This window comes from Vitis vinifera, chromosome 11 (assembly GCF_030704535.1).
Source record: "Vitis vinifera cultivar Pinot Noir 40024 chromosome 11, ASM3070453v1".
Taxonomy (NCBI): domain Eukaryota; kingdom Viridiplantae; phylum Streptophyta; class Magnoliopsida; order Vitales; family Vitaceae; genus Vitis; species Vitis vinifera.
In genome coordinates, this window is record NC_081815.1 from 19,338,839 (window position 1) to 19,363,373 (window position 24,535).

The 24,535-nt window shown below is 35.7% G+C and overlaps 1 protein-coding gene across 3 annotated transcripts; it reads left to right on the forward strand.

Annotated features, from left to right (window-relative positions):
* The first annotated feature begins 1,023 nt into the window (after positions 1-1,023).
* On the forward strand, positions 1,024-23,075 carry LOC100253052 (uncharacterized). Of its 3 annotated transcripts, XR_009466873.1 has the most exons (16): positions 1,024-1,261; positions 2,583-2,662; positions 2,925-3,042; positions 3,182-3,360; positions 4,117-4,199; positions 4,317-4,501; positions 6,322-6,383; positions 6,588-6,696; positions 6,768-6,887; positions 7,553-7,672; positions 7,777-7,897; positions 7,990-8,146; positions 17,689-17,761; positions 19,940-20,067; positions 21,623-21,853; positions 22,597-23,075. XR_009466873.1 is itself a non-coding variant. In XM_002275649.5 (15 exons), exons 1-15 carry the CDS (start codon positions 1,057-1,059, stop codon positions 21,743-21,745), a joined length of 1,863 nt encoding a protein of 620 aa, XP_002275685.2. In that variant the 5' UTR covers positions 1,024-1,056; the 3' UTR covers positions 21,746-21,950. The 3 variants fall into 3 exon arrangements, 2 of the variants coding, with proteins under 2 accessions (XP_002275685.2, XP_059596573.1); XM_002275649.5 differs by lacking the exon at positions 22,597-23,075 and having other exon boundaries at positions 21,623-21,950; XM_059740590.1 differs by lacking the exons at positions 21,623-21,853; positions 22,597-23,075 and having other exon boundaries at positions 19,940-21,409.
* The last annotated feature ends 1,460 nt before the right edge of the window (positions 23,076-24,535 follow it).

The following is a 24,535-nucleotide window of genomic DNA, read 5'->3' on the forward strand; positions in this document are numbered from 1 at the left end:
TAGTAAACAAAAAATTATTTATTTATTAATAATATTAATGTTTAAAGTATTTAAAATTTATAAATAACAGATTTTATATTATGTTATTCAGTATATATTTGCATTAAATAATGCATACAGTAGTATTATTTTATAAATATTTTTTAGTTATTTCTTTAACTATAAATTTAATTTTTGTTAATCAAAATATTTTAATTTTACAAAATAAGTATTATAAAATAAAACAAATGATAAAAGTAAATTTATGATAAATGTATATCCTATATCTCAGTTTATGATTAACATATTCCATGTGTAAAAAATATATAAAAAAATGAATTAAAGAATTAGGCTTTTAATAACATTGACAAGGTTGGTCAAACAATCAAATTCGATTTTTGTAAACTTTTACTAATTAGTTAAGGTGTAAATAGAGGATCTCTCAATGATAATGATGAGTTTATGGATTGGCCGAAATTAAAGAAAGGAGACAGTTTTATTGTTTATCTTTTTATATTTTAATTATGTTTTTGATTAATTACAAAAAGGTAATTTAAATATTTAAAAAGGTAATTTTTGAATAATTACAAATCAAGTTATTGTCAAAAAAAGAAAAAAAAAAAAAGAAAAGGAAGATTTTTTTTTTTACTTAAAAAATATGTTTGATAATTATTTGACAAAAAATAGATTTTTGATGATTAGTTTCTCAAAGAAGGCTATTCTTTTAGAAAATCTTTGAGTTAGTTTTAGTTTTTAAAAATATTTTGAATAATAATTAAAAATATAAAAATACTTTATAAACTTTTATATTATTACATGATTATTAAATATTTTCATAAAAAATAAATAACAAATAATGTTTTTTATATGTGACTTTTTAAACTAAATTTTATTATTTTTTTATAAGAAAATATTTTTAAACATTGAATAACGTATCACCTTTTTAGTCTTTATTTTCAGAATCAAATTATTTAATTTATTTATAATTATTAAAAAAATACATCGGCAAATAAATTTAATAATTATGTAAAACCCGATTAGAAAGTAATCAAAATCAAATCAAGAACGAACAAAAAAATGTCTGATGCAAGAAGAGCCTGGTCGGATAATACACCACGCCTCACCCCTCACCACTATCGCCACCGCCTTGGAGCCTCCGCCTTCTCCGATCGCGGCGCCTCCGCCTCGCTCGAAATGGCCGCCACCTCCGCCCCTGAACCCGCCGCCCCCCTCCGCTCGGTTCTCCTCGGCGTCGATGTTGGCACCGGGAGCGCTCGCGCTGGTCCAATCGCTTCCCTTCCGTCTCTATATATGACGTTATTTTAGGTTTTTTTTTTGGTGTGTTTTTGTGATATGCTGTGCCTACTGTTCTATCACTGTGATGATTTGACTTTTTTTTTTTTTTGTTTTTCCCCAACAATTTTCTGGCTGTTTGGTTGCTGTGAAACGGGATAACTCGATATTAAAACGATGAACAGCGTAACGTGTTCTTTTTCAGTTTTCTGGAACTGTTTTTCATAGTTAGTTTGAAGTTCCGTTTTGTTTATTATTATTATTATTACTTGTTTATCAGTATCAAGGAAAAGCACTAATGGTTTGTTTGCTTGTCGAGAAAATGGGGGAAAAGAAAAGAAAAAGAAAAGTAAATTCTTTGGGATAATAGTGCGTTGTGGTGTTTTGGCTATCCCGGAAAAACTCTCTTCATATCGACAATTAGTTTTTAGGGAAAATTTGGTGCTTTTATTATTCTAACTTTGCACATTCCAATTTTACCTGCTAAAAGAAGCAGGCTTTACCTACTTATTAAGCAACGCAATTGCTTAAAAATAGATACTTTTGGTTCATGGTTTCTTACATAAGAGTTCATTGTTAAGATTTAAGGTTTGTTTTGCACTGTTTTCAATGTGAAAGTTCTCAAAATATTGTACATAATTTTAATATTTTCTCAAAATATTCTTAAAAAAAAAAACACTATACAACTTTTTATTTATTTATTTAAAAACTAACTTATTTTGAAAACAATTTAAAAAAAAACTGTGTGCAATAAATAATTTCCCAAAAATGTCTTTTAAGTCAAAAAACCATTTTCAAGGACAGTTTGCAAAGAGGCTGTTTCTGTACAAGTTTAATCAGTCTCAAGTTCTTTTTGCATCGAAGTTACTTCAAACATTTGAATTGTGTTCTTGTCCTTTTCCAATCTGGGTCCGGTTTTGTCTTCAGACTACTGCCATGTGCCTCACTTTTGTTTCACTCTGTACTTTGTGCTAAACCAGTGTCTAATTTGTTAAATTGGCAATTTTTTTTGTGAATTCATTTAGCGGAGAGAATCTACTCATATAAGCATCTAGAAGTATTAATATATTATGTTAGGTTCTCAACATATCACAGTATTAAATCCTGGCCCAATTGTTTTCAAAAATTTTCTTGCTGTAATACCTCTGATAAACACTGATATCTGAAGTGCATTGAGGAGCTGACTGTAAATGATTTTTGTTTTATAATATATTTGGTTATTTATGTTCTACTTACTATAAAGACAAACATAGATACACAACATGCTGTTTAGGCATTGTAATGTGTTCCTTACCTAATACTGGATGCAGGCCTTTTTGATGAGGATGGGAAGCTTCTAGGTTCTGCTAGTAGCCCAATACAGATTTGGAAAGATGGCAATTGTATTGAGGTGATAACCAATTGAGCTTCTCAGTACTGATATGGTTCTTGAATAAACTAATGAACTATAGTGACTTTGAGTACTAGTATGGGCCAGGAACTTATTCTGGAGAGACCTCACCCCGTTCAAACAGTAAAGAAATTCATCAGCCAAAACCTAGGATAGAATATGTGTTACCCCATGTATGGACACTGCAATGTCTAGAAAAGCAACAAGTATTGAAATATGCATGATCCAGACAGTTATTGATGACATTTATTTTCCATACCAGCAATCTTCAACAGACATCTGGCATGCAATCTGTGCTGCTGTAAAAGCAGCATGCTCTCTTGCAAATGTTGCAGGGGAAGAGGTGGCGGGTTTGGGATTTGCAGCTACTTGTTCTCTCGGTTGGTGAAATTCAGCCAATATTTGTGCACCTCATTTGAATAATGGAACTTTTTTCTATAAGCTGCATGATATGTTCTATATGTTCCATTTAGAGTATGCAGTCTAAATATATTTGGATGAAATGGTTTCTTTATGCAGTTGCTGTGGATGCCGATGGCTCTCCTGTTACAGTATCTTTGAGCGGTGATACAAGAAGGAACATTATAGTATGGATGGACCATAGAGCTGTCAAACAAGCCGAAAAGATTAATTCCTCTAGTTCACCAGTGTTACAGTACTGTGGTGGATCTCTTTCTCCTGAAATGCAGCCACCGAAGGTACTCAGGCAGCTAGTCTGTTTAGCAAATGTTTTCAAACCATACCAGTTATATTGTATTTCGTTAGACTTCATTTGGGTGGGAGAGGAAAAGAAAATGCCAAAAGTTACTTAAAAATGATTATGCTCTGTCTCTTTATCTCTCTCTTAGATTGTTAATTGAAGAAGAAAGAAAACAAGGAAGGATGATATGTCCTTTGAGACAAGAATAACAGCAGCAATGAAGAGGGATATCCAGCAATACAAAGCAACCTGCAAAACCAATGAAGTCATCAATAAGTCAAGTAGGGTGGGTATTCCCCCAATGGCTCTCTAGGGATCTAGTACACCTCTTTCCCGAACTGTCAGCGGCTTGGTTAGCTGATATTTGTATCCAAATAAAAGAAGACACTATGGCTTTAATAAGAGCATGAACACCCTTTCTTGAATGAAGAAGTTTCCTGACATCCAAACTAGAAGCCATTTCCAAGCCTAGCCAAAAACCACAGTTCTTTTTAAATAATAGTCACAGTACCATTCTGTTTGAAATAGATATATTCTCTATAGTTGCCAACCCTAGTCTACCCAAAGCCCAACTAACAAAATTCAACTTGAAGCTACAAAGGGAGGAGGAGACCAAAAACATACAATTGTCTCTTTTATAGTAAAAATGGTTTTCTTGAAATCTGGTCATTTTTTAGTAAATACTCGTACATGTAGGATACTATGACCCATGAAAAATGACACATTTTGGATGTAATATTTATATTTTTTTCAGCTCTTATGGGTAAAGGAAAATTTGCAAGAATCTTGGACAATGGCATTTAGGTGGATGGACTTGAGTGATTGGTTGGCGTACAGGTATTTTAGATCTTCTTGTCATTTATTGTATGAACATTCTTGTCTAGGCATCTCCTTATGTAAGGCTCAAGGTGGAAAGCTTTTTGTTGCTTTTTCCCTATTTTTGTGTTTTTCTAGAGCAACAGGAGATGATACTCGCAGTCTGTGCACCACAGTCTGCAAATGGACATACCTTGGTCATGCACATATGGAACAGATCAATGAGAAAGATTCTCGAAATATGGAAGCTTGTGGATGGGATGATGACTTTTGGGAGGAGATTGGCTTAGGTGATCTTATAGATGGACATCATGCCAAGATAGGTATGCTCAGGATTTCATTTCGATTTTAAAAATGTTAAAAGTGATGCAACTTAAAGGCAAATTAATGTATAGACAGGTTTCCCTACAGCCTGAGCTTGTTTAACCTAAAAGAGGTGGTGGAAAATAAAATGGGTAATAATGCCAGTTTTCATTTGTTTGGAAGTTACAAAAAATTTTATGGTATGCAAGTGGTTTAACACAAAACAAATCCCTACTCTGAAAGTGACTCGTTGAAAATTTCAACATATGTCAATCGGTATCAAGATCATGTTGTGTCTTTAAGATTTGATGAACTCTTCAACCCTCTAATGGAACCATCACCGACCCTGCTTTCTGTCGTCTGGAGTTGAACCTGGATTCTGGAACCCTCTGCATCCACATCCCTACCTGAGACCATTTGAGCCAAGCCTCAAGACCCCCCTGTCTATTAAATCCATCTCCTTTTCAAAAGCCATTGAAGGTGTAGCATGCTTTGAAATGACCAGTGAATTTGGACCATCAAAATCATGTGGTACCATCTGATTGCATTGGTCTAGATTCCACTATGTTTCTCAATCATTAAACAATCATTTCCTAGAGTTAAACATCAGCAATTTTGCCTTTGAATTTCTTTGGGTATGTCTCCACTTAGGATTACATGGAATATGATGGACATGGAATATCTGAAGAGAAGTAATCTATGATATGATAACATATTGGGAGGGTCTTGTTGGAAAGATGGGTTAATAGAGATTATCCTATTTGGGATATTTCTAGACTCTATATATATATGTAGAAATTGATGCTATATTTACTTAAAAAGATGTTAAAGCATATCTCTCTCTTCCTCCCTCCCTTCCTTTCCTTTTTTATTTAAGGATACAACTGAACATAAAAGAACACACAGAAAATTTTTCTTTCCATGTAAACTATTTTTCAATTTCAGCTGCCAGACCTTTTATGATAAAAAAAATAGAACCATTATTGTTTTTTTTTTTTTTTTTTTTGAACTTGTGATAACTGAGAAATGAATAATAAGATCAATGATCCTTTTTTGTATACTCTGGTTTAGGATTGTAATCAGATTGATATTTAAATTGCAGAGTGGCTTTTTGTTGAAGAGATTTGTGAATTTTAATACTCTTTCCCTTAATACCATAGACTTTAACAGATATGAATATGTCCTTTCCATAATATTATCCCTTGGTTCTAGATTTTCTTTTTCACAAATGCATGGAACTTTTGAAGGTCATTCTCAAGCATGGAATTAAAGTAATTATGAGAAAGCATGACAATAGTTGTGAATTCTAGAATTAATTCTAGAAAATTATGTGAGTCATGTAAATTACATAGTTTGCTATTTACTAAAGAAACTCTAAAGAATAGAAAAATGTTTTTGGGAACATAAATTCCTTTGGTCTATTTTGAAAAATCAAACATTGAAAGGAAAAAAAGAGAGGTGCATGCACACTCTCACACAACCACATCATAAACACCCCAAGAAATTAGTGAGCTTGATTACTATTGAAAAATACCATAAGCCATTGCAGGCAGATGTGGATTTTCTGCACATCCAGAAGTGTTTCTTCCCTGGTATCGTATTTCTGGAGAGCAGTTTTGCTTCTTCATTTTTAATTGTCTATGCATGTCAGCAAGTTTTGAAGATGATATGATTTTCTCAGCAAAGAAAAGAAAGGAAAAGGACCTCGAAAAGAAACTTGAATACTGTATCTCATTGGTTATTACGTCAACAGTAACATGTTAGGACTGTCTCCTGTACCATTTCTCACTTTCTATTTTCTTGCTGAAGTTCATTATTTGACCATGGATGATATCAACAGGACGGAGTGTAGCTTTCCCTGGCCATCCATTGGGTTCTGGTCTAACCCCAGATGCTGCGAAGGCAAGAATTTTGTACTGAAGAATTCACATTGATTTCAAGTGGCACTCCATTGAGGTCTATTGACAAAGCAGAGACATTTATTTGGTTATAAAAATGAAAGTATTGTTTTTGTGGGCATTGGAGCATGGTTTTGCATGATGTTATTTACTGCTCTGTGGTGCTTAGTGTTATTTACCTCTGATAAGAAGGGATTTAAAATTTCAGGAAATGGGTCTGAGAGCAGGAACTCCTGTTGGAACTTCATTGATTGATGCTCATGCTGGTGGTGTGGGGGTAATGGAAAGTGTGGCTGTGCCAGATTCTGAATCTAAAGGTTGTTCATGATTTATTTTTTTAATGATCAGTTGCTCAACACATCTTTCTCACACAATGATATATGTTCAGAGTATGAGAAGGGAGCTATTTGCCATCGCCTGGTTCTTGTCTGTGGGACTTCTACTTGCCATATGGCTGTATCTCGCAGAAAACTGTTCATTCCAGGGGTCTGGGGTCCATTTTGGTCAGGTAAGCTTTTGGAATTTAATAATCAATGTTTTGATTTGAAGGATTTTGAAACATATTGTTGTGTCCTGAGAGTCCTTTTATATAAATGCAAAGGCTGCGGATGAACTCAAGAACAGGTGGAAATTAGTTGCTGGAATCTTCTAAATTTGGTGACATTGAGTATTTGGAACTTTAAATCATGGTTCATATTACAGGCCTTTTGAAACTTGCATTCTGTTGTGACAAAACCAAAATCAATCTTGACGGTCTTTCAAATGTATGGTTTGAATTATCAAGAGGCTAACTTCTTTTCTTCTATAAGATGTTTTGTCATAGAGGGAAAAATGTAATTCCAATGTTAACGTGGAACATTCTAAGAGCATAAAAAACCTATTCTTACTTGTTTTTCAAATTTAAAAACTGAATATATCAACTATTCATTCTGTACTATTTTTCTATATAACCATTTGATTATAATTTTAAAAATCTAGTTCATCTCCATCAACAATTTGAATTATATATACATATTTCTCTTACTTGGATGCTTGTTTCAGGCTCCAAATATTTGTTTCATGTCCCTGATTTGCTGCTGTTGTCAGGAGATCTTGTTTGTTTTCTGTCATTATGGATGGTAGCTAATAGTGATTATTAATGTTAATCCTCCTTTTGATTTTCTGTGTATTCAGCCATGGTACCTGAATACTGGCTCACAGAAGGTGGACAGAGTGCTACTGGTGCATTACTGGATTATATAATTGAAAACCACGTTGCATCTCCTCGCCTTGCAAATCGCGCTGCTTCTCAAAGTAAGATATTATTCACTCAATGTAGTTATAGTTAACACATGATTAAAATTCTTGGTCAGTGTTATTTACACAAATTCTGTCTCTATACATTTTTCAATTTCCAGATATTTCAGTCTTTGAGCTACTGAACAAGATACTGGAATCGATGATGCAAGACCTGAAATCTCCTTTTCTTGCTGCTTTGACTGAAGATATACATGTGCTTCCTGACTTCCATGGAAACAGGTATTTGGATATAGATTGAAGAATAATTTCCTGGATTGTACTGCCTCACAATTGCTTTTGGAATTTAAGCTTCTTATTTTATGATGGTTCAGGTCTCCTATTGCAGACCCAAAAGCAAAAGGGGTTGTATGTGGCTTAACACTTGACACAAGTGAGAAGCAGCTGGCTCTTCTATATCTTGCTACAGTACAGAGTATCGCATATGGTACCCGACACATTGTGGATCATTGCAATGCCCATGGTCACCAAGTAAGAATATTGACCTCTTTAGTTATGCTTCAATATGTAATAGGAATTTTTTTTTTTTTGATGGGTAGAGCAAGAGAATATTTTAAAAAAGAAACACCAACAATGTGCCCCAAAGTATACAATGGACGCCTAAAGGTGCCTTTAAAAGAATAAAGGGGTGCCAAATGACACCACCTCCCTCAATAAGAGCCCAACCAGTTAACAAATTCTACTAAGGAAGAAGGACCCAAAACTACTTACAACTTAGACCAAACCCAAAGATTATAGAGACGAGTGTTTCAGCCCTCGAAAAGAATGCTCCTGATTTTCAAACGATCTACTCTTCCATTCATTCCAAATTGTCTAGAATAAGCATGAGGGAGTAGCCCACCATGCCTTTTTCCCTTTTTTACCCATGAAGGAGTTATGCCATCATAATAGCGTATCTCTGATTGAATAGGAAAGCACTCAAGACATGCCAAAAATAAAAAACAGTAAATGCTATAAAACTCTTGTCTTGACATAGTGGATAAGGATGTGATCAATTGATTCTTCCTCTAAATGACAAAGGAAACATTTGTTTGTCAAAGACCACCCTCTCCTCTGTAAATGATCCAAGGTTAGGACCTTTCCCATGTAGCCTCCCAAGCAAAAAAAAACCCCACCTTAGGCGGCATCCAAGAGTTTCAAACAACACCTGTCAGAAAAGATATGAATTTCCTGGCTCAAAAGCTATGTGAAGGGCTTTAACAAAAAACTTACCATTATTTGACTTCGACTAGATCACCTTATCTTCCTCTTTCCCTACACACCTCCTCCCTTGTAGTCTTGTAAAGAAACACTATAATTTCCACCTTCCAATCATTGGGACGCCTAGACGCGAGGGGCCCAACAACCCCCTTCATTTGACAAGTTCCTAACATCCGCCACCCATGCCTTATTTGAAACAAAAATAGAAAATAAAGAAGGAAAAACAATACACAATGGTTTGTCACCATATACTTGTCCTTCCAAAATCTCATCCTTCGCCCATTGCCCATTGAGAAAGCAACTCTACTTACACCAACCCCATTTACAAAGAAGGGCTTTGTTAAGCATCGAGAGATTCCTAACCTCCAGGCTACCTTACTTTTGTTTGAACAAACAATAACCGACCTTACTAAATAAGGCTTTCACTCAGGGATCCCTTTTTCCTATAAGAAATCCCTTTGAATTTTCTCAAACCTTAACTTGATAGCCTTTGGAATGCAAAATAAAGACATAAAATAGATAGGCATACTAGATAAAGTGTTTTGAATCAGGGGAAGCCTTCCACATTTGGAGATGTGCTGTATTTTCCTCATAGTTATTCTTTTGCAAAACCTCTCCTATGCTCCAACCCATACCGCCATACTTAAAAGGAACACCTAAAGGATGACCCAAGTAAGAAGATGGAAGCGCACCCACCTTGCAACCGGACTCTAGAGCCCAGTCTTCTAAGTTCTCTACCCTTCTCATTGGAATTAGCTTGCTCTTTTCTAAATTAATTCTTAGCCTCAAACTAGCCTCAAACCACATGAGCATCTAGCTCAAATAAGTCAATTGGTTCTAAGCAAGCTCATAGAAGACTAAGGTATCATCGACAAACAACAAATGAGAAACTTCCACCCTTTCTCCACCTTGGCCCTCTTGAGAAGGCAACTAAGAGCCTCCATGACAATTACAAATAAATAAGGCGAGAGAGGGTCCCCTTTCCTCAAACCCTAATAGCTTTAAAAATCTCAACGGAGTGCCATTAACAAGAATGAAATACCTTATTGTAGATATACACCATTTAATTCAATTGATACACTTTTCCCTAAAATCCATCTTTTTGAAAATCGAGAGCAAAAAGTTCCAATTAACATGAGCATAAGCTTTCTCAATATCAAGCTTATTGATTTATCCACATTCATTGCTTTTCATCAATGAGTAAATGGCCTCATTAGTAATAAGCATTGCATCCAAAATTTTGTCTTCCCCCTACAAAGGCAATTTAGGATTTGGAAACCACCTTACCCATCACCTTCTTAGTCTATTGGGTAATACTTCAACCAACACCTTGTAAAGGTCACCCACCAAGTTGATAGGCCATAAAATTCTTATGGTCTTCCATTTAGGAATTAAAACAAAAAAAGTTGCATTCAGGCTCTTTACAAATCTACATTGCTCATGAAAGTCCTTAAAAAAACCACCCAATACCCATTTCTTCACAAAATCCCAATTGAATTGGCAAAACACCATAAAAAATCCATTAGGGCTTGAAGCTTTATCCCCACAAAGGTCTGAAATGGCACTAAACACCTCTTTCTCAGAGAATGGGTCCTTTAGCATTGCTTCATCTTAATCACCTAAGACATCAAGCGACAACACGTTGATGCCAGGTCTCCAATCTCTTGATTCAGACAAAAGATTCTAAAGAGCCCGAACCACCCCATCCTTAATTTCACTCACCTCTGATATCTTGGTGTTGTTGATTTTAATCTTTGCTAAGAAGTTCCTTCTTCTATGAGCATTAGTCATCTTGTAGAAGAAATTGGTACTTTTGTCACCCTCCTTCAATCATAACTCCTTTCACTTGCGCCTTTAGGAAATTTCTTCCCCATAAGAACCCACTTCTTATAACTCCTCTCTAGCCTCTTTCCTAGCATTCAACTCCTTTAGAGTCAAAATGCTAGTCCTCTTCGTGGAATCCTAGAAAACCTCCTAGTTCAAAGCCATCTTCTTTCCAATTGTAGCATTGCCAAACACCTCTTTGTTCCATCTCTTCAAATTAGACTTTAAGGCTTTCAATTTTTCTGCCAAAAATGAAGCTAAAGTAACCATTGAAGTGGTCTATTTATTCTTTTTGTATAAATCTCCTTGTAAATCGGAGGTTTTCATGGGTATTTTGATTAGGTTTGTATTTTATGGGAAGGATTTCTCATCCTTCTTATGTTTTATTATCTTTAATTAATACATCTTTGGTTTTTGATTAAAAAAAAAAACAAAAAAGTTACCACTGAAGTTGAGCCCCGACCACCAACATCTTCGAACCATTCCTTAAACCAGATATTCTCAAATTTGAATAGGGACAGGACAAAGAGGTCTTTGGTTATACTAAGGTTATTGTTAATTACACAGACATCCTTGTAGTTTCTGATATTAAACTGGCACCTCTCATCAAATTTTGTCCCTAACACTATTAGGTAAGAAATGAAATGATGCAAATGCTATTACTTATTATAAACACCAAATTACAACGTTCGAATTGACTTCTTCCTCTTCCACTTAAAACGTGGTTGTTTTGATTTTTTATTTATTTTTTCCTAGATTTTCTAATCTTTTCTATCCTCAGTTTCTTCTTGTAGTCCTTACCAAACTCTAAATCCTAAGCTTATCTATTTTATGCACAACTTAATCCTTTTTTTTTGGAAAAAAAAGAAGGACAATTGTGTTTTTAGGATGTTCAAAATATGAAAATGAGCTCAATGTCCTTGTGAGTCATAAGTGGGTTGAAAGGGTGGAAGATTATGCAAATTATGCAACAACTCATATGTACCTTAGGCCCATTATTAGGTGTTGGATGCCTTGAAGCACAATTGACCCTTGATAAAAAGTTAAGCATAATTAAAAGAAGACCTTCCTTTGCTTGTAACCTTTGGGCTTGGTGCAAGATGCACCTAGTTCCTAGTCCTCTATCCTTTGTAGACTTTGTGGAGTGTTTGAGTTCTGGCTAAGGGGGTTGTTGATGTTCCTCTTTGTTTTTGTGTTGCTTTGAGGTGTTTTTTTGTATACATCCTGTGTACTTTGGAACACTTTTTCCGACATTACTTTTTATAAATTGATTTTGATTACCTATAAAAAAAGATTAAAAGAAAACCTAGCCATGATTGAAACATTTTCTTATCCACCAAATACTAGGTCTTCTATAGGGGATGTTTATTTAATTTAAGTTCGGTTAGGTTTTATTTCAGAATTTATTTGTCATTACTCAAAAGTTAAATTATTATTCAATATGTATTTAATCTTAATTAATTGGACTTAATCAAACTAAGGATGTTGCTACTTTCACCATTACTTTTACCACCATTTTTATCATTCGCTTATATGGCAAGTGGGGATGGGATATAATAAAAAGTGGTCCTTTTTTTTTTATTAAATTCCAACGTTTGTTGGTATTCAATCACCATTTGTGACCTAGAAAGGTGGTAAAAATGGTGACAAAAGTGATGGTATGAACAACATTTTCCTTAAACTAATTTATATGATGATTTAATAATTAATTCTAATTTGATTTAAGCAAGGGAAAAAATATTGTTTACATTAGCGAACGAATAGTCAACTAATAGTAGGCAAGGGTCCCATTATTTGACTAAAACCTCTGGAATATGCAATAGAATAATATCATTACGTGAAGGGGTGTGAGTGTATTTTTTACTAATCTTACAACTGTTAGTATACTTTTCTCTATGTAATGAGATGAAGTTTTTTTTTTTCCCACTTCTGACATGCTTGAAGTTTATTCATTTTATTTTGATTTTTAGGTAAATTGTGTTTATGTGACGTATGGTATGATGTGCAAGTCTTTTCAATTTTAAAATTGTCTGACATTTTGTTTTAGGTTTTTACCCATAAAAGAGTGAATTGGAAATGTTATATTTGTTATATAAGAGAAAAAGGTTTTTTTTTTTTTTTGATAACCGAGGAACCTTCCATGGCCAAACCCTTAGGACTCTCCATGGGGACCCAAACCTTGGGGTGCTGATCGCCCCGCAACAATATGAGAGAAAAAGTTGTCTTATTCACTTAGAAAATAATAGAAGGCATATACACATATATGGTCTCAAATAACATAAAAAACAAAACTAGCCCTTGTTAAACAAAACTACCACTAATAAGCCTTTAATACTCCCTCTCAAGTTGGGACATGTATATATTCCTAAGACCTAGCTTAGAACATATGATAGGAAAAAAAGATTCTTTCCTAAAGCTTTAGTGAAAACATTGTTGTTGACTATGAAAACTACGATACCTTCTTTTATCTAGAAACACAGTGCTATCTTTGCAGTTAAATTTAACATTTTGCTCCATAGGGGTTTCAGTTGGCTTTACATCTAGTATGCTGGTTTCAGTAATCAAATTTAATAAATATTTCATTTGGGAGAAAAGAATCTCTCCTCTACAATGTACTACAACTTCAATGCCCAAGGTGTAATGCAATAACCCAAGATCCTTTATCTAAAAAGTCTTTTTCAAGTAACTTTCACTTCTTCAATGGTTGCAATATACAGTAATATCACGAGTAATATTTTGTTTGTTTCCCTCTTGAGAACAAATGTGTAGCAGTCAGAATTCCTTCTAAAACTGCATGATGGAAGAACAGTATTAAATTTATCAAGAGGAAATTGTTTTAATCCTTAAACCATGTTGCTTGACGCTTCTTTAATTGCAAATGAAGTGATAGACACGTGGCAGAAACAAAAAGAAAAGGGCATTGTATGCAAATTGGATATAGAGAAAGCCTATGATAGCATCAATTGGAAGTTCTTGTTGAAGGTGTTGCAAAAGATGGGCTTTGGGTCTAAGTGGGTGGGGTGGATGTGGAGTTGCCTATCCTCAGCTAAATTTTCAGTGTTGGTTAATGGAGTGCCCGCAGGTTTCTTCCCTAGCACTAAAGGCCTTAGACAAGGGGATCCTTTGTCTCCTTACCTCTTCATTATGGGGATGGAAGTGCTAGATGTTCTTATCAGGAGAGCTGTGGAGGGGGGGTTTTTATCAGGATGCAACATAAGGGGTGGAAGTGGCCCCTCTTTGAACATCTCTCACTTGTTTTTTGCGGATGACACAATTATTTTCTGTGAGGCCAGAAAGGATCATCTAACTCACTTAAGTTGGATTTTATTCTGGTTTGAAGCGGCTTCAGGCCTAAGGATTAATTTAGCCAAGAGTGAAATCATTCCAGTTGGAGAGGTGGTGGAGATGGAGGAGTTGGCTGTTGAGCTAGGCTGCAGGGTGGGGACTTTACCTTCTCAGTACTTGGGTCTCCCTTTAGGGGCCCCAAATAGAGCGCCTTATATATGGGATGGGGTGGAGGAGAGAGTAAGGAGGAGACTAGCTCTTTGGAAACGACAATATATTTCTAAAGGAGGAAGAGTCACCTTAATAAAAAGTACCTTGGCTAGCATGCCAATCTATCAAATGTCTATTTTCAGAATGCCCAAGGTTGTTGTTAGAAGGATTGAGAAAGTGCAAAGGGATTTTTTGTGGGGAGGGGGAAATATGGAGAGAAAAGTTCATCTGGTTAAATGGGAGGTAGTATGTACAGATAAGGATAAAGGTGGGCTAGGACTTAGGAAGCTAGCTTTGTTGAACAAAGCTTTACTTGGCAAGTGGATATGGAGGTATGCCTGTGACAAAGATAATTTGTGGAGACAAGTGATCAAGGTGAAGTATGGGCAGGAGGGTCTTGATTGGAGGCCCAAAAAGGCAAATGGGGCGGTTGGAGTAGGGGTTTGGAAGGAGATTTGGAAAGAATCAGAATGGTGTTGGGATAACATGACATTCCGAGTAGGGAAGGGCAACATGATCAGATTTTGGACAGATGTGTGGTGCTCAGAATCCTCATTGTCCCAATGTTTTCCTCATCTCTTTGGTATGGCTGCGCAATGGAATTCGACGGTTGAGGAAATGTGGGATCAAAATTCTGGTCAAGGAAACTGGAACCTACACTTTTTGAGGGACTTCAATGATTGGGAGTTGGAGTTGGTTGGGGACTTTCTCCACATATTGAGGGGTTTCAAACCCTCCTTGGAGGAAGATTCAGTTCTATGGAGGAAAGGAAGAAGTGGTCAGTTTAGGGTCAAGGAAGCTTATAGTTTGTTGACGAAGTCTGATGATATAGGTTTTCCTTCAAGAAGCATTTGGGTGGCAAGAGTGCCAACTAAAGTTGTCTTTTTTGCGTGGGAGGCGTCATGGGGGAAGGTGCTAACTTTGGATAGACTTCAAAGAAGAGGACTTCAACTTCCAAATCGTTGTTTCTTGTGTGGATGTGAAGAAGAAAGTGTAAATCATATCCTTATATATTGTACAGTGGTTAGAGCTTTATGGGATATTGTTTTTGGTTTAGTTGATGTGAAATGGGTTTTTCCAGGAACTGTAAAGGAGGTTTTAGCTAGTTGGAGGGGATCGTTTGTGGGAAAGAAAAGGAAAAAGATATGGGATGCCATTCCGTTATGTATTTTTTGGACGGTGTGGAAGGAGAGGAATAGATTAGCTTTTAGGGGGGGGGGGGGTTTTGAACGTTCAAAAGTTAAAAAATTCTTTTGTTTGTAATTTGTGGAGTTGGGCCAAATTGTATGTAGGTGAGGAGGCGTTCTCCCTTATAGGCTTCTTAGAGTGGATAGCTTCCACTTAAAGGGAGGTGATTCTTTGTTTTTGTTTTTTGAGGCCTAAGCTGCCTTGTATACTTCCTGTATGCTGTGCGGCGTTTTGCCTTTTTTAATGCATATCCTTTACTTATCAAAAAAAAAAAAATTTGCAAACTCTTTAACACTAGACTCCTAAGTAACAAATCCAAGTTACATCTAACTGATGCAGACACCTCCCAAAATTAATAGCCTAAGGAAGTCAGAATATGTGTTGAATTAAAGTAGGCATAAATGAAAGGTTTCAAAATAACCCATATCATAAGTTTGAGTATACCCCTTGGCAACTGACCAATCTATGCTCCCATCTGGATGATACTTGACAACAAAAACAAATCGACAGCCAACAACATCTTTTCCCTGGAGGTAAGTTAGTAGACTCCCATGTCTTCGGTGACTTTTTTCAAGTTAGTGTGATATAAAGCTTCATGATAAGACATAAGAATAGAAATGGAATACAAGATGTGAAAAAAGCTTAAAGAGTAGGAGAAAGATTATTAGAAGACACTTAATGAGTGAGAGGAGAGCAAACACACTATGCTCACCTTTCCTGAGTGCAATAGGAAGGCTTGACTCATCAGGTACTAAGGCAACTGAAATATGCGGTGCTGTTGGATCATCCATTGAAGAATCTGGAGAAGGCGTGATTGAGCTTTATCTATTTTCTCTGGCTCTAGAAAGTCTTTTCCTTTGATATTCTTGTAATGGTTTGTCTATCCAGATGAAGAAGTATCAGTAACAAAAGGGAGAGGAACAACTCAAACTGAAACAACCCATTGTCTAACTGTGAAGCATTAACACCAGTGTGGATGCTATGTTAGCTTTTGAATCAATTTTTGATTTTTAGATGAGACGTATACAAAGGTTTGCATAAACAAGAGAACCTAAAAACAGACAAAGTATTGAAAGCTATCCAATGAAATGCTAAGGTATAGGTTAAACTTATTGCATTAGAAGAGATTTGGATCATCATAATACTAATTAAAATTGGAACTAAAAAAAGTAGTTGTATAAAACTGAAAAAAGCTGTTGGTTAATTTTCATTTTAACCATATGGAGGTTGATGTGGGAGAGATTGATGATCTAATTTTCTTAACATGAGATTTATAAATTTTAGATTGAATAGTACTATTGCATTTAATAAGGCCCTAAATCTCACTGAGATAAGATTGTTGAGATCTTCTTTCTTGGCAAGATACAGTGTTTTTATTTAAATATTTTTAATTTTTTTCATTTACCTAGAAAAAATTGTTTTTGTGCTGTTTTGTTTGAGAATATTGAGAAGTTGACATGTTCTTTTTGTTGTATTCTTCCTTATCCCAATTATTATTGCGATCCCAATTATTATTCCAAGCACCTTATGAGTGGTGCTAAGAGAGAGGTTGATGTGTGCTTTTCATTGTTGTCTGCCTTAATTTAGCCATATTTCCAGGATCTCTTTAGTGTTGTGGAGGGGGCCGAGCGGGGAAGGGAGACAGTATTGTTGGAGTGCATGATATACATTGTGGGCTTAAATTTTATAAACTTAAGCTTTTCAGTAAATTGGTTGTCTAACAAATATAAACATCTCATATAAGTAAATACTACTGGGTAGAAATGCTGTTGGTTCTTTTTGTTTTATAATTTAGCAAACAAATCTATATACATTGTTAAACTACCAATGTGACCAAAAATCTTAAACTGTTAGGTATGGGTCAATAATGTGTATCAGGTAGACTAGGCTAAAGCCCTAACACATAAACGCGTGCTGTGCAAATAGATATATACACCACATGCTGCATGACCATCCTGTAATGTTTGATGTGACTACAACAGACCGTGCTCTGAAATGCTCGACCATTGAGGACAAGATAACTAACAAAATGTATATCAAACAGATTGGGCTAGAGCCCTAACTCACAAACATGCTGTGTGGATATAGATATTTACCCCACATGTTGCATAACCATCTGGTAAGGTATAATGTGACAACAGATCTCTATGAAATGCTTGACTATTGAGGACTAGATAACTAACCTATTAGCAATTAGCTTTCAAATTAAAAGCGTTTTTGAGTTTAGGTAAACTGCTTTCTATCTCATTATTTCTCCGATGTTCTCATTTTTTTATTGTTCAAAATATGTTTTTCTTGCTTTGCAGATTGACACACTACTTGCATGTGGTGGACTTGCAAAGAACCCCTTGTTCCTTCAAGAGCATGCAGATATAGTTGGTCTGTCTCTCTTTCTCTCTCTTTCTCACACACGTGCGCGCACACACATACACAATGGATACACTCTGCTCACGGTAAAACTTCATATGGGTTTGATGTACCTTTATCTTCAACAATTGGCTCCCCTCCCCCCTCCCCCCACCCCACACACACAATGGATACAATCTAGTCACAGTAAAACTTCATATGGATTTGATGTACCTTTATTTTCAACAATTGGCCCATGGTAAAACTTCATATGGGTTCGATGTACTTTTATCTTCAACAACTGGCCCGACATTCAATGTGGGGCGAAGCGCGCACACACACACACACACACACACACACACACGAGTATGATATGAAAGTCAAGAAAATGATTCTTCTTGTAGAAGCTCTATTTTGGCATATGTAAGAAGTTCTTCGATCTTTCATGTTCAATAGAACACACATGAGTATAATATGAAAGTCAAGAAAATGATTCTTCTTGTAGAAGCTCTATTTTGGCATATGTAAGAAGTTCTTTGATCTTTCATGTTCAATAGAACTTTTAGACCAAAAAAGATTCAAGGGACTTCCTTTGAGGAGACACACACACACGAGTATAATATGAAAGTCAAGAAAATGATTCTTCTTGTAGAAGCTCTATTTTGGCATATGTAACAAGTTCTTTGATCTTTCACGTTCAATAGAACTTTTACACTGGAAAAGATTCAAAGGGACTTCCTTTGAGAAGGGGGGGCTTTGGTCAATAAGCCACATATGGTGAATTGGTCTCTTGTTTACTTGGAATAACAGAAAGGGGCTTGGGCTTCAAAAACGTTTCCATCTTTAACAAGACTCTTTTGGGAAAATGGTCTTGGAGATTTGCGAGTGAAAGGAATCCTCTTTGGAAATGAGTAATTGTAGGTAAGTACGGGCAAGAAGAAGGGGGGTTGTGTACTAAAGAAGTGAGAGAGAGGTATGAAGTGAGGGTGTGGAAGGCAATCAAAAGTAGTTGGGAGGCTTTCAAAGATAAAACAGGCTTTAAGGTTGGTTTTGGGAACATGGTGAAGTTTTGGAAGGACAAGTGGCGTGGGGACACGTTTTGGAAGGATTCATTTTTGGATTTTTATTCCATAGCCTCTTCAAAAGATCCTTGGGTGGTTAATGTCTAGGATAGTGGTAGTTGGGGCCCTAGGTTTATTAGGCAACTGCATGATTGGGAGTTGGAGGAGGTAGATGTCTTTTTTGGGAGGTTGCATGATCACTCCATTTGTTTGGAATTGGGCATTGATGATATTATGGTGTGGCTGGATACAAAGAACGGTAACTTTTTAGTCAAGTCTTTTTACTCCTCCTTGGCAAGTAGGAGAGTGAAGTTGCTCCCTTATGGTATGGTTTGGAATTCCTGGGTTCCTGTATGAGTTAGTTTCTTTACCTGGGAAGCAACTTGAGTCAAGATATTGACTTAGGATCAACATAGAAGGAGTTAGAGGATTCCTAATAGATGCTATATGTGCAAAGTAGAAGAAGAAGCGGGTGATCATATTCTCTTTCATTGTATGAAAGTATGCATTTTGTGGCAATTGATTTTTGCTCTATATGGTGTAAAGTGGGTGATGCACTCTTTAGTGAGAGAGTTGCTTTTGAGTTTGCTCGGCTCCTTTGTTGGAAAAAAGAGAAAAAAGACTTGGAAAGTTGCTTTGTTATTCTTGTTTTGGACCATTTGGAGGGAGAGAAATAGGAGGACCTTTGATATTTGTGAAAGCTTGGTCCAAACAATTATAAATTCTTTTTTGTATCTTTTTTGGAATTGGGTTAGCTTGTATATTGAGGATGGTTCTTTGTCGTCGTTAGGTTTTGTGGAGACTGGTTAGGCTCTTTGTAGGGTGTGGTTGCTGGTTTTTGTCTTCGCATTTTCTTGGGCTTTTGGTTACTTTGTATACATCTTGTATACTTTCTTTTTCCATTAATACAATCTTTATTTAGCAATCAAAAGATAAAATAAAATAATACCCAATATAGAGGTTAAGGGACTGAAGGGTAGATGTGATTTTTTTTTTTTTTTTAAAGCATATTAAAAAAAAAACCCCTTCAAACAGAGATCTTTGAAAAAGTCATGTCAAAGGCTACTCAATTTTACTAATAGGCCTTCATTCAAGTATCACAACACATTTCAGTGCACCTGAGTATTTTAATGGAGTAATGCTTTTGCAGGTTGCCCCATAGTTCTTCCTCGAGAAAGTGAGTCTGTGCTCTTGGGTGCAGCCATTCTTGGTGCAGTTGCCTCAAAGAAATATTCTAGTCTCAGTGATTCCATGAAGGCATTGAATGCAGCTGGTCAGGTATGCACCGCAAAGCCTGATCTTGTTTTATTTTATTTTATCCATTTTGTTAATTTAACAAAGGTAGTAATCTATGGAGGTTATTTTATTCCAAGGTTGGGTAAAATCTCCAACATGGTTTATTAACCACCCTGCTGGTAGAGGTATAGAAATTTAATGTAATTCTGATTTGTCAAAGTTGCAGGATATTATATTGGCTGAAATATAACACCTTTATATTTTAACTTAAAACTTATGTACATATTTTGCTACAGCTGAAAATATTAAGATCAACAGAGTAACCTGCATGTTTTTTGTCGAGTCTTGCTGTTTGTTTTTCAAGTTAAATTTTGTTTTCAGATATTTTGTCTGAACACAAAAAGGTCAAAAGATTAACTTTTATCTGAAATTTAAAGTTTGAATCACATTTTTACATCGATTTCAATTCTAATTTCAAACAAATTCAGACATATTCAAACTTAAAACGACATGGGGAAAGAAAAAATAAATGTCGTTAGTCTCACTCAGACACAATCTAGGTTGTAAAAACATCGTGTTTGATAAACTCAACAATTTTGGGAAATACTGGCAGTGAGAGAGCAAGAGCATTGTGTTATTACAATTTATTGTCATAACATGCACATATGTCTTGGTTTGTGCTTCTGTTTGTTTTTAGGAGTTGCAGTAGTCCTGGGCAGGCATAGAAGTAACTATCAGTAATGAGGTTGAATTTAGTTTGGGTTATTCGAAAGCCTAGACCTGGGAACATCTTGTTTATAATTGGGAAGGGAACTTTGAATTCCTTTTTAAGTCTGTCATCAAATCCTAGGGCTCAACCCTGGACAGGTGGTGGAAACTACCAAGTTGGAGTATGGTAGGGGTAGAGGGAATTTTCAGTTGAGCGGTGAAATATGTAGAGATGAAAAAGAACACCAATGTTTAAATTTCACCACTTATCAATGTTAACCCGGATTGATTGATGGGTGAGCATCAGATATTTCCAGTACTAGGAGGCAGGTCAGTGGTCAGGCTTCTGTTATGAGATATACGACTTGTTAATAACATGTAAATCTAAAGATTGCAGAGGCAGGTGCTAATCCAAAAATTGGCTGGGCCTAGATCCAGCCCAAGATTGCCTGGTCCTGCTTTATTTGCCTACTGATGGCATAGATTTCCGATTTCAATATTGTTTCAAAGTAGAATTTAGCAGCTCCAATTTGGAGAGATTTGTAATATATAGTGAGACCACTCTTTTCTAATATTGGGGGTGTCAAGTAGGTTTCTTTAACATGGAACAGAATCCTGGCCTGTAGGAGTCCCTTTAAGGGGCTGCTACTGATTTGAAATATTGTTATTTGGATTCTCCCATGTTGCCAGTGCTAAAGGACTTGACAATCTCCTTGATAAAAATTTAATTACCAGATGAACAATTCGTGCAGGGAATGGAGCACATGGGCCTCCTCCTTTAAGTCCAAAATCCAAACAAAACAGCATATAATCATCTTTAAAGTTCCACTTAGGAAGACCTCAAGTCCTTTCATTCTTCTCGTTGAATTAAACACTTGCATTTGAGCAGGTCATCCATCCAGCTGAAGACCCGAAGGTAAAGAAGTACCATGATGCCAAATACCAGATTTTCCGTGAGCTTTATGAGCAGCAGCTATCTCATCGTTCAATCATGGCCCAAGCTTTGGCGTAAGACTATGATTTCGAACCTCATGATGTGATGCTTCTCAGATGAAAAAGACTGCTTTGATGGTCCATACATGTTTGGTGGCAACTGTTACATACATATTTGTGATTTCCAGTAAGTAAATAATTAGCGGAAACGATGAAATAAAGCTAATTCTATGCTTTTTGGGTAGTGTAAATTGAGAAAAGCCAATCTCATCCTTCTTTTTTCATTTGACATTTGTTCAATGCTTTTGTTTTAATGCAATTTTTTCATGCAGTAATCTCCTAGGAGGAAGAAAAAAAAAAACTACTAATCAAGTTAATGTGAGCAATTAATGCTAAATTTTATTGGCCTTTTGACCTTGACTGGTTTTAGTTTGATCGGGTAGTGTTGATCAAACTAAAACAAGTTTTGGATTCAATGCTGTATTGAAAATTATTACTTAATATAGACTCATCAACTTCCAGTTCCACCCAAGGAGGGGCAGGCCGGGATAACAGTTGACCATTTGATTGGTTCATGGAAAACTGTATGGACTGAAGGCCTTGATGGTAACCAACTTGAGGAAAGCATTCCGAACGAGATTTGCCTCCTTAGAAACTTTGGGGAAATGAGCCTTGTAAATAATAAACTGTCTGGATCAATTCCAAGTTGCATAGAAAATGTTAGTTATTTACAGATCATGCTGTTGGATTCCAATTCGTTGTCCTCATCAATTCCATCCAACTTGTGGAGCCTTGAAAATCTCCGGTCTTTGGATTTATCATTTAATTCACTGGGTGGAAGCCTCCATGCAAACATGAGAGCATTGAAAATGATGCAAACCATGAACTTTATTGTATCTGCTCCAATAATTGCTTTTGAATTTTTGATAGAGTATGGCTTGGAAGGAAGGGTATCCTCAAGAGGTGATATTTACAGCTATGGAATAATGTTGTTAGAGATGGTTACAAGAAAGAAGCCCATGGATGAGATGTTTTCTGAAGAAATGAGTTTAAGACAATGGGTTAAAGCAACAATTCCCAACAAAATAATGGAGGTGGTGGACGAAAATCTAGCAAGGAACCAAGATGGGGGAGGTGCGATTGCAACACAAGAAAAACTTTTGGCCATCATGGAATTGGGCTTGGAGTGTAGCAGAGAATTACCAGAGGAGAGGATGGACATAAAAGAAGTTGTGGTTAAACTTAACAAAATCAAATTGCAACTACTTTGAAGTGGACATGTTTTATTTAAATTTGTCCTAGTCAATCTTCATGTTTTTGCTTTGTATGCATAGCCAATGTGCATAACTATTTATATCAATTCTGTTATGAATGCAGTATCAACTCCATGGTAGTTTACGGTTATCAAATTGGCCATCTTCTATGTCAATTCTGTCTTGAAAAAATTGATTGAACAATATCTCTTTTAAAATGGAAGTCAAATATTGTAGTGGCAAATTCATTTAGACCATGGCCTGGGTTTAGATTAAAGAAACTAGATATATATATAAGTACATATAATTTCATTTTCCTCTATAGTTTTTATAAAATTGAAATAAATAAATTTGACATTTTTATTTTGCTTTTCATTTTTCTTTTCCACATGCTATCTTGAGATCCAAGAGGGCACCATAACCTCAATTTCTGGGAATTCTAGAAGGGATGCAATTGCAGCACAAGGCGATCTTGGTGATAATGGAACTTGCCTTAAGAGTGTAGGGAGAGGATTGGCATTAAAGATGTAATCATCAAGTCGTAACAAGATCAAATCGCAAATACTTTTAAGTACACATATATGTGCTTTAATTTATTGCTTGAGTTAAGTTGTACCTTTCAGATTTCTAGTCAATTTTTATGTTCTTGTTCAATGTTTCAAGCCTAAACATGCAAGGTGCAAAGGCGCAAAGCCATTTCCTACCGTCTGCTATGACTGCATTAACAACATTCCCATTAGCAATATCTTGAAAAAAATAATGTCAACATTTTGTTTGAAAGCTCAGATACAGAGGCAGGCTTTAATTTCAGTAAGAAGTGTCATCGGCCACTCTCACATGTGAGGTACACCTATGGATAAATAGCGAATGACTGACATCCAAACTTTATATGTTTTCCTTGATTAAAAAAGGCATCAAAGAAGAATAAGCATAGCAATATGCTTGACCACTTAAAGGTCTTATAAGTCAACAAACCGGGCATCCATGAAGCTTCTTCTCACCATCCTTTCCATGAAGTGGGGTTTTTAGAAAGTTTTACAAAGTGGGCATCTTGAAAGCTTATTCTCAGGGTAAGACTTTCTATCTCTTTTCCCAGAAACTTTAGTTTCCAGTGTGAAATGTCTCATTGTTGATAATATTCACAAGGAAATTCATATATTGCCTTTGTCTCTCATGCCAACCATTAAACTGTTACAACATTGACTTGGTGTCATTAAAGAAGACTCAAGTCAACCTTGCCCCCGAAACAAGTTGTGGGGTGGGGTCGATAGCCTTTAAGTCCAATGAAGATATGCAAAATTTCAAGTGGAGGTGAACTTTTTCTTTAAAACGTCTAGGACACTCCTTTGTCCCTCTTACCATCTCAATCACGTGTCAACCCCCTTTTTCATGTGGTGGTGGAAATTTGTCTCACATAATTTTTTTTTTCTTTTTTTTTGAAAAGTTTGTTTTTTTGGACAAAAGTAAGTTGACCAAAATTCTAATTATATAGATAACTTTAGAATGGAAGGGACAAAGGTGATGAATGAAATTTATTAAAATGACTAGTTGTGGGAAAATTATAATCATAAATTCATAAACTCTAATTTATTATTTGTCAAAATTGAGTGTGATTG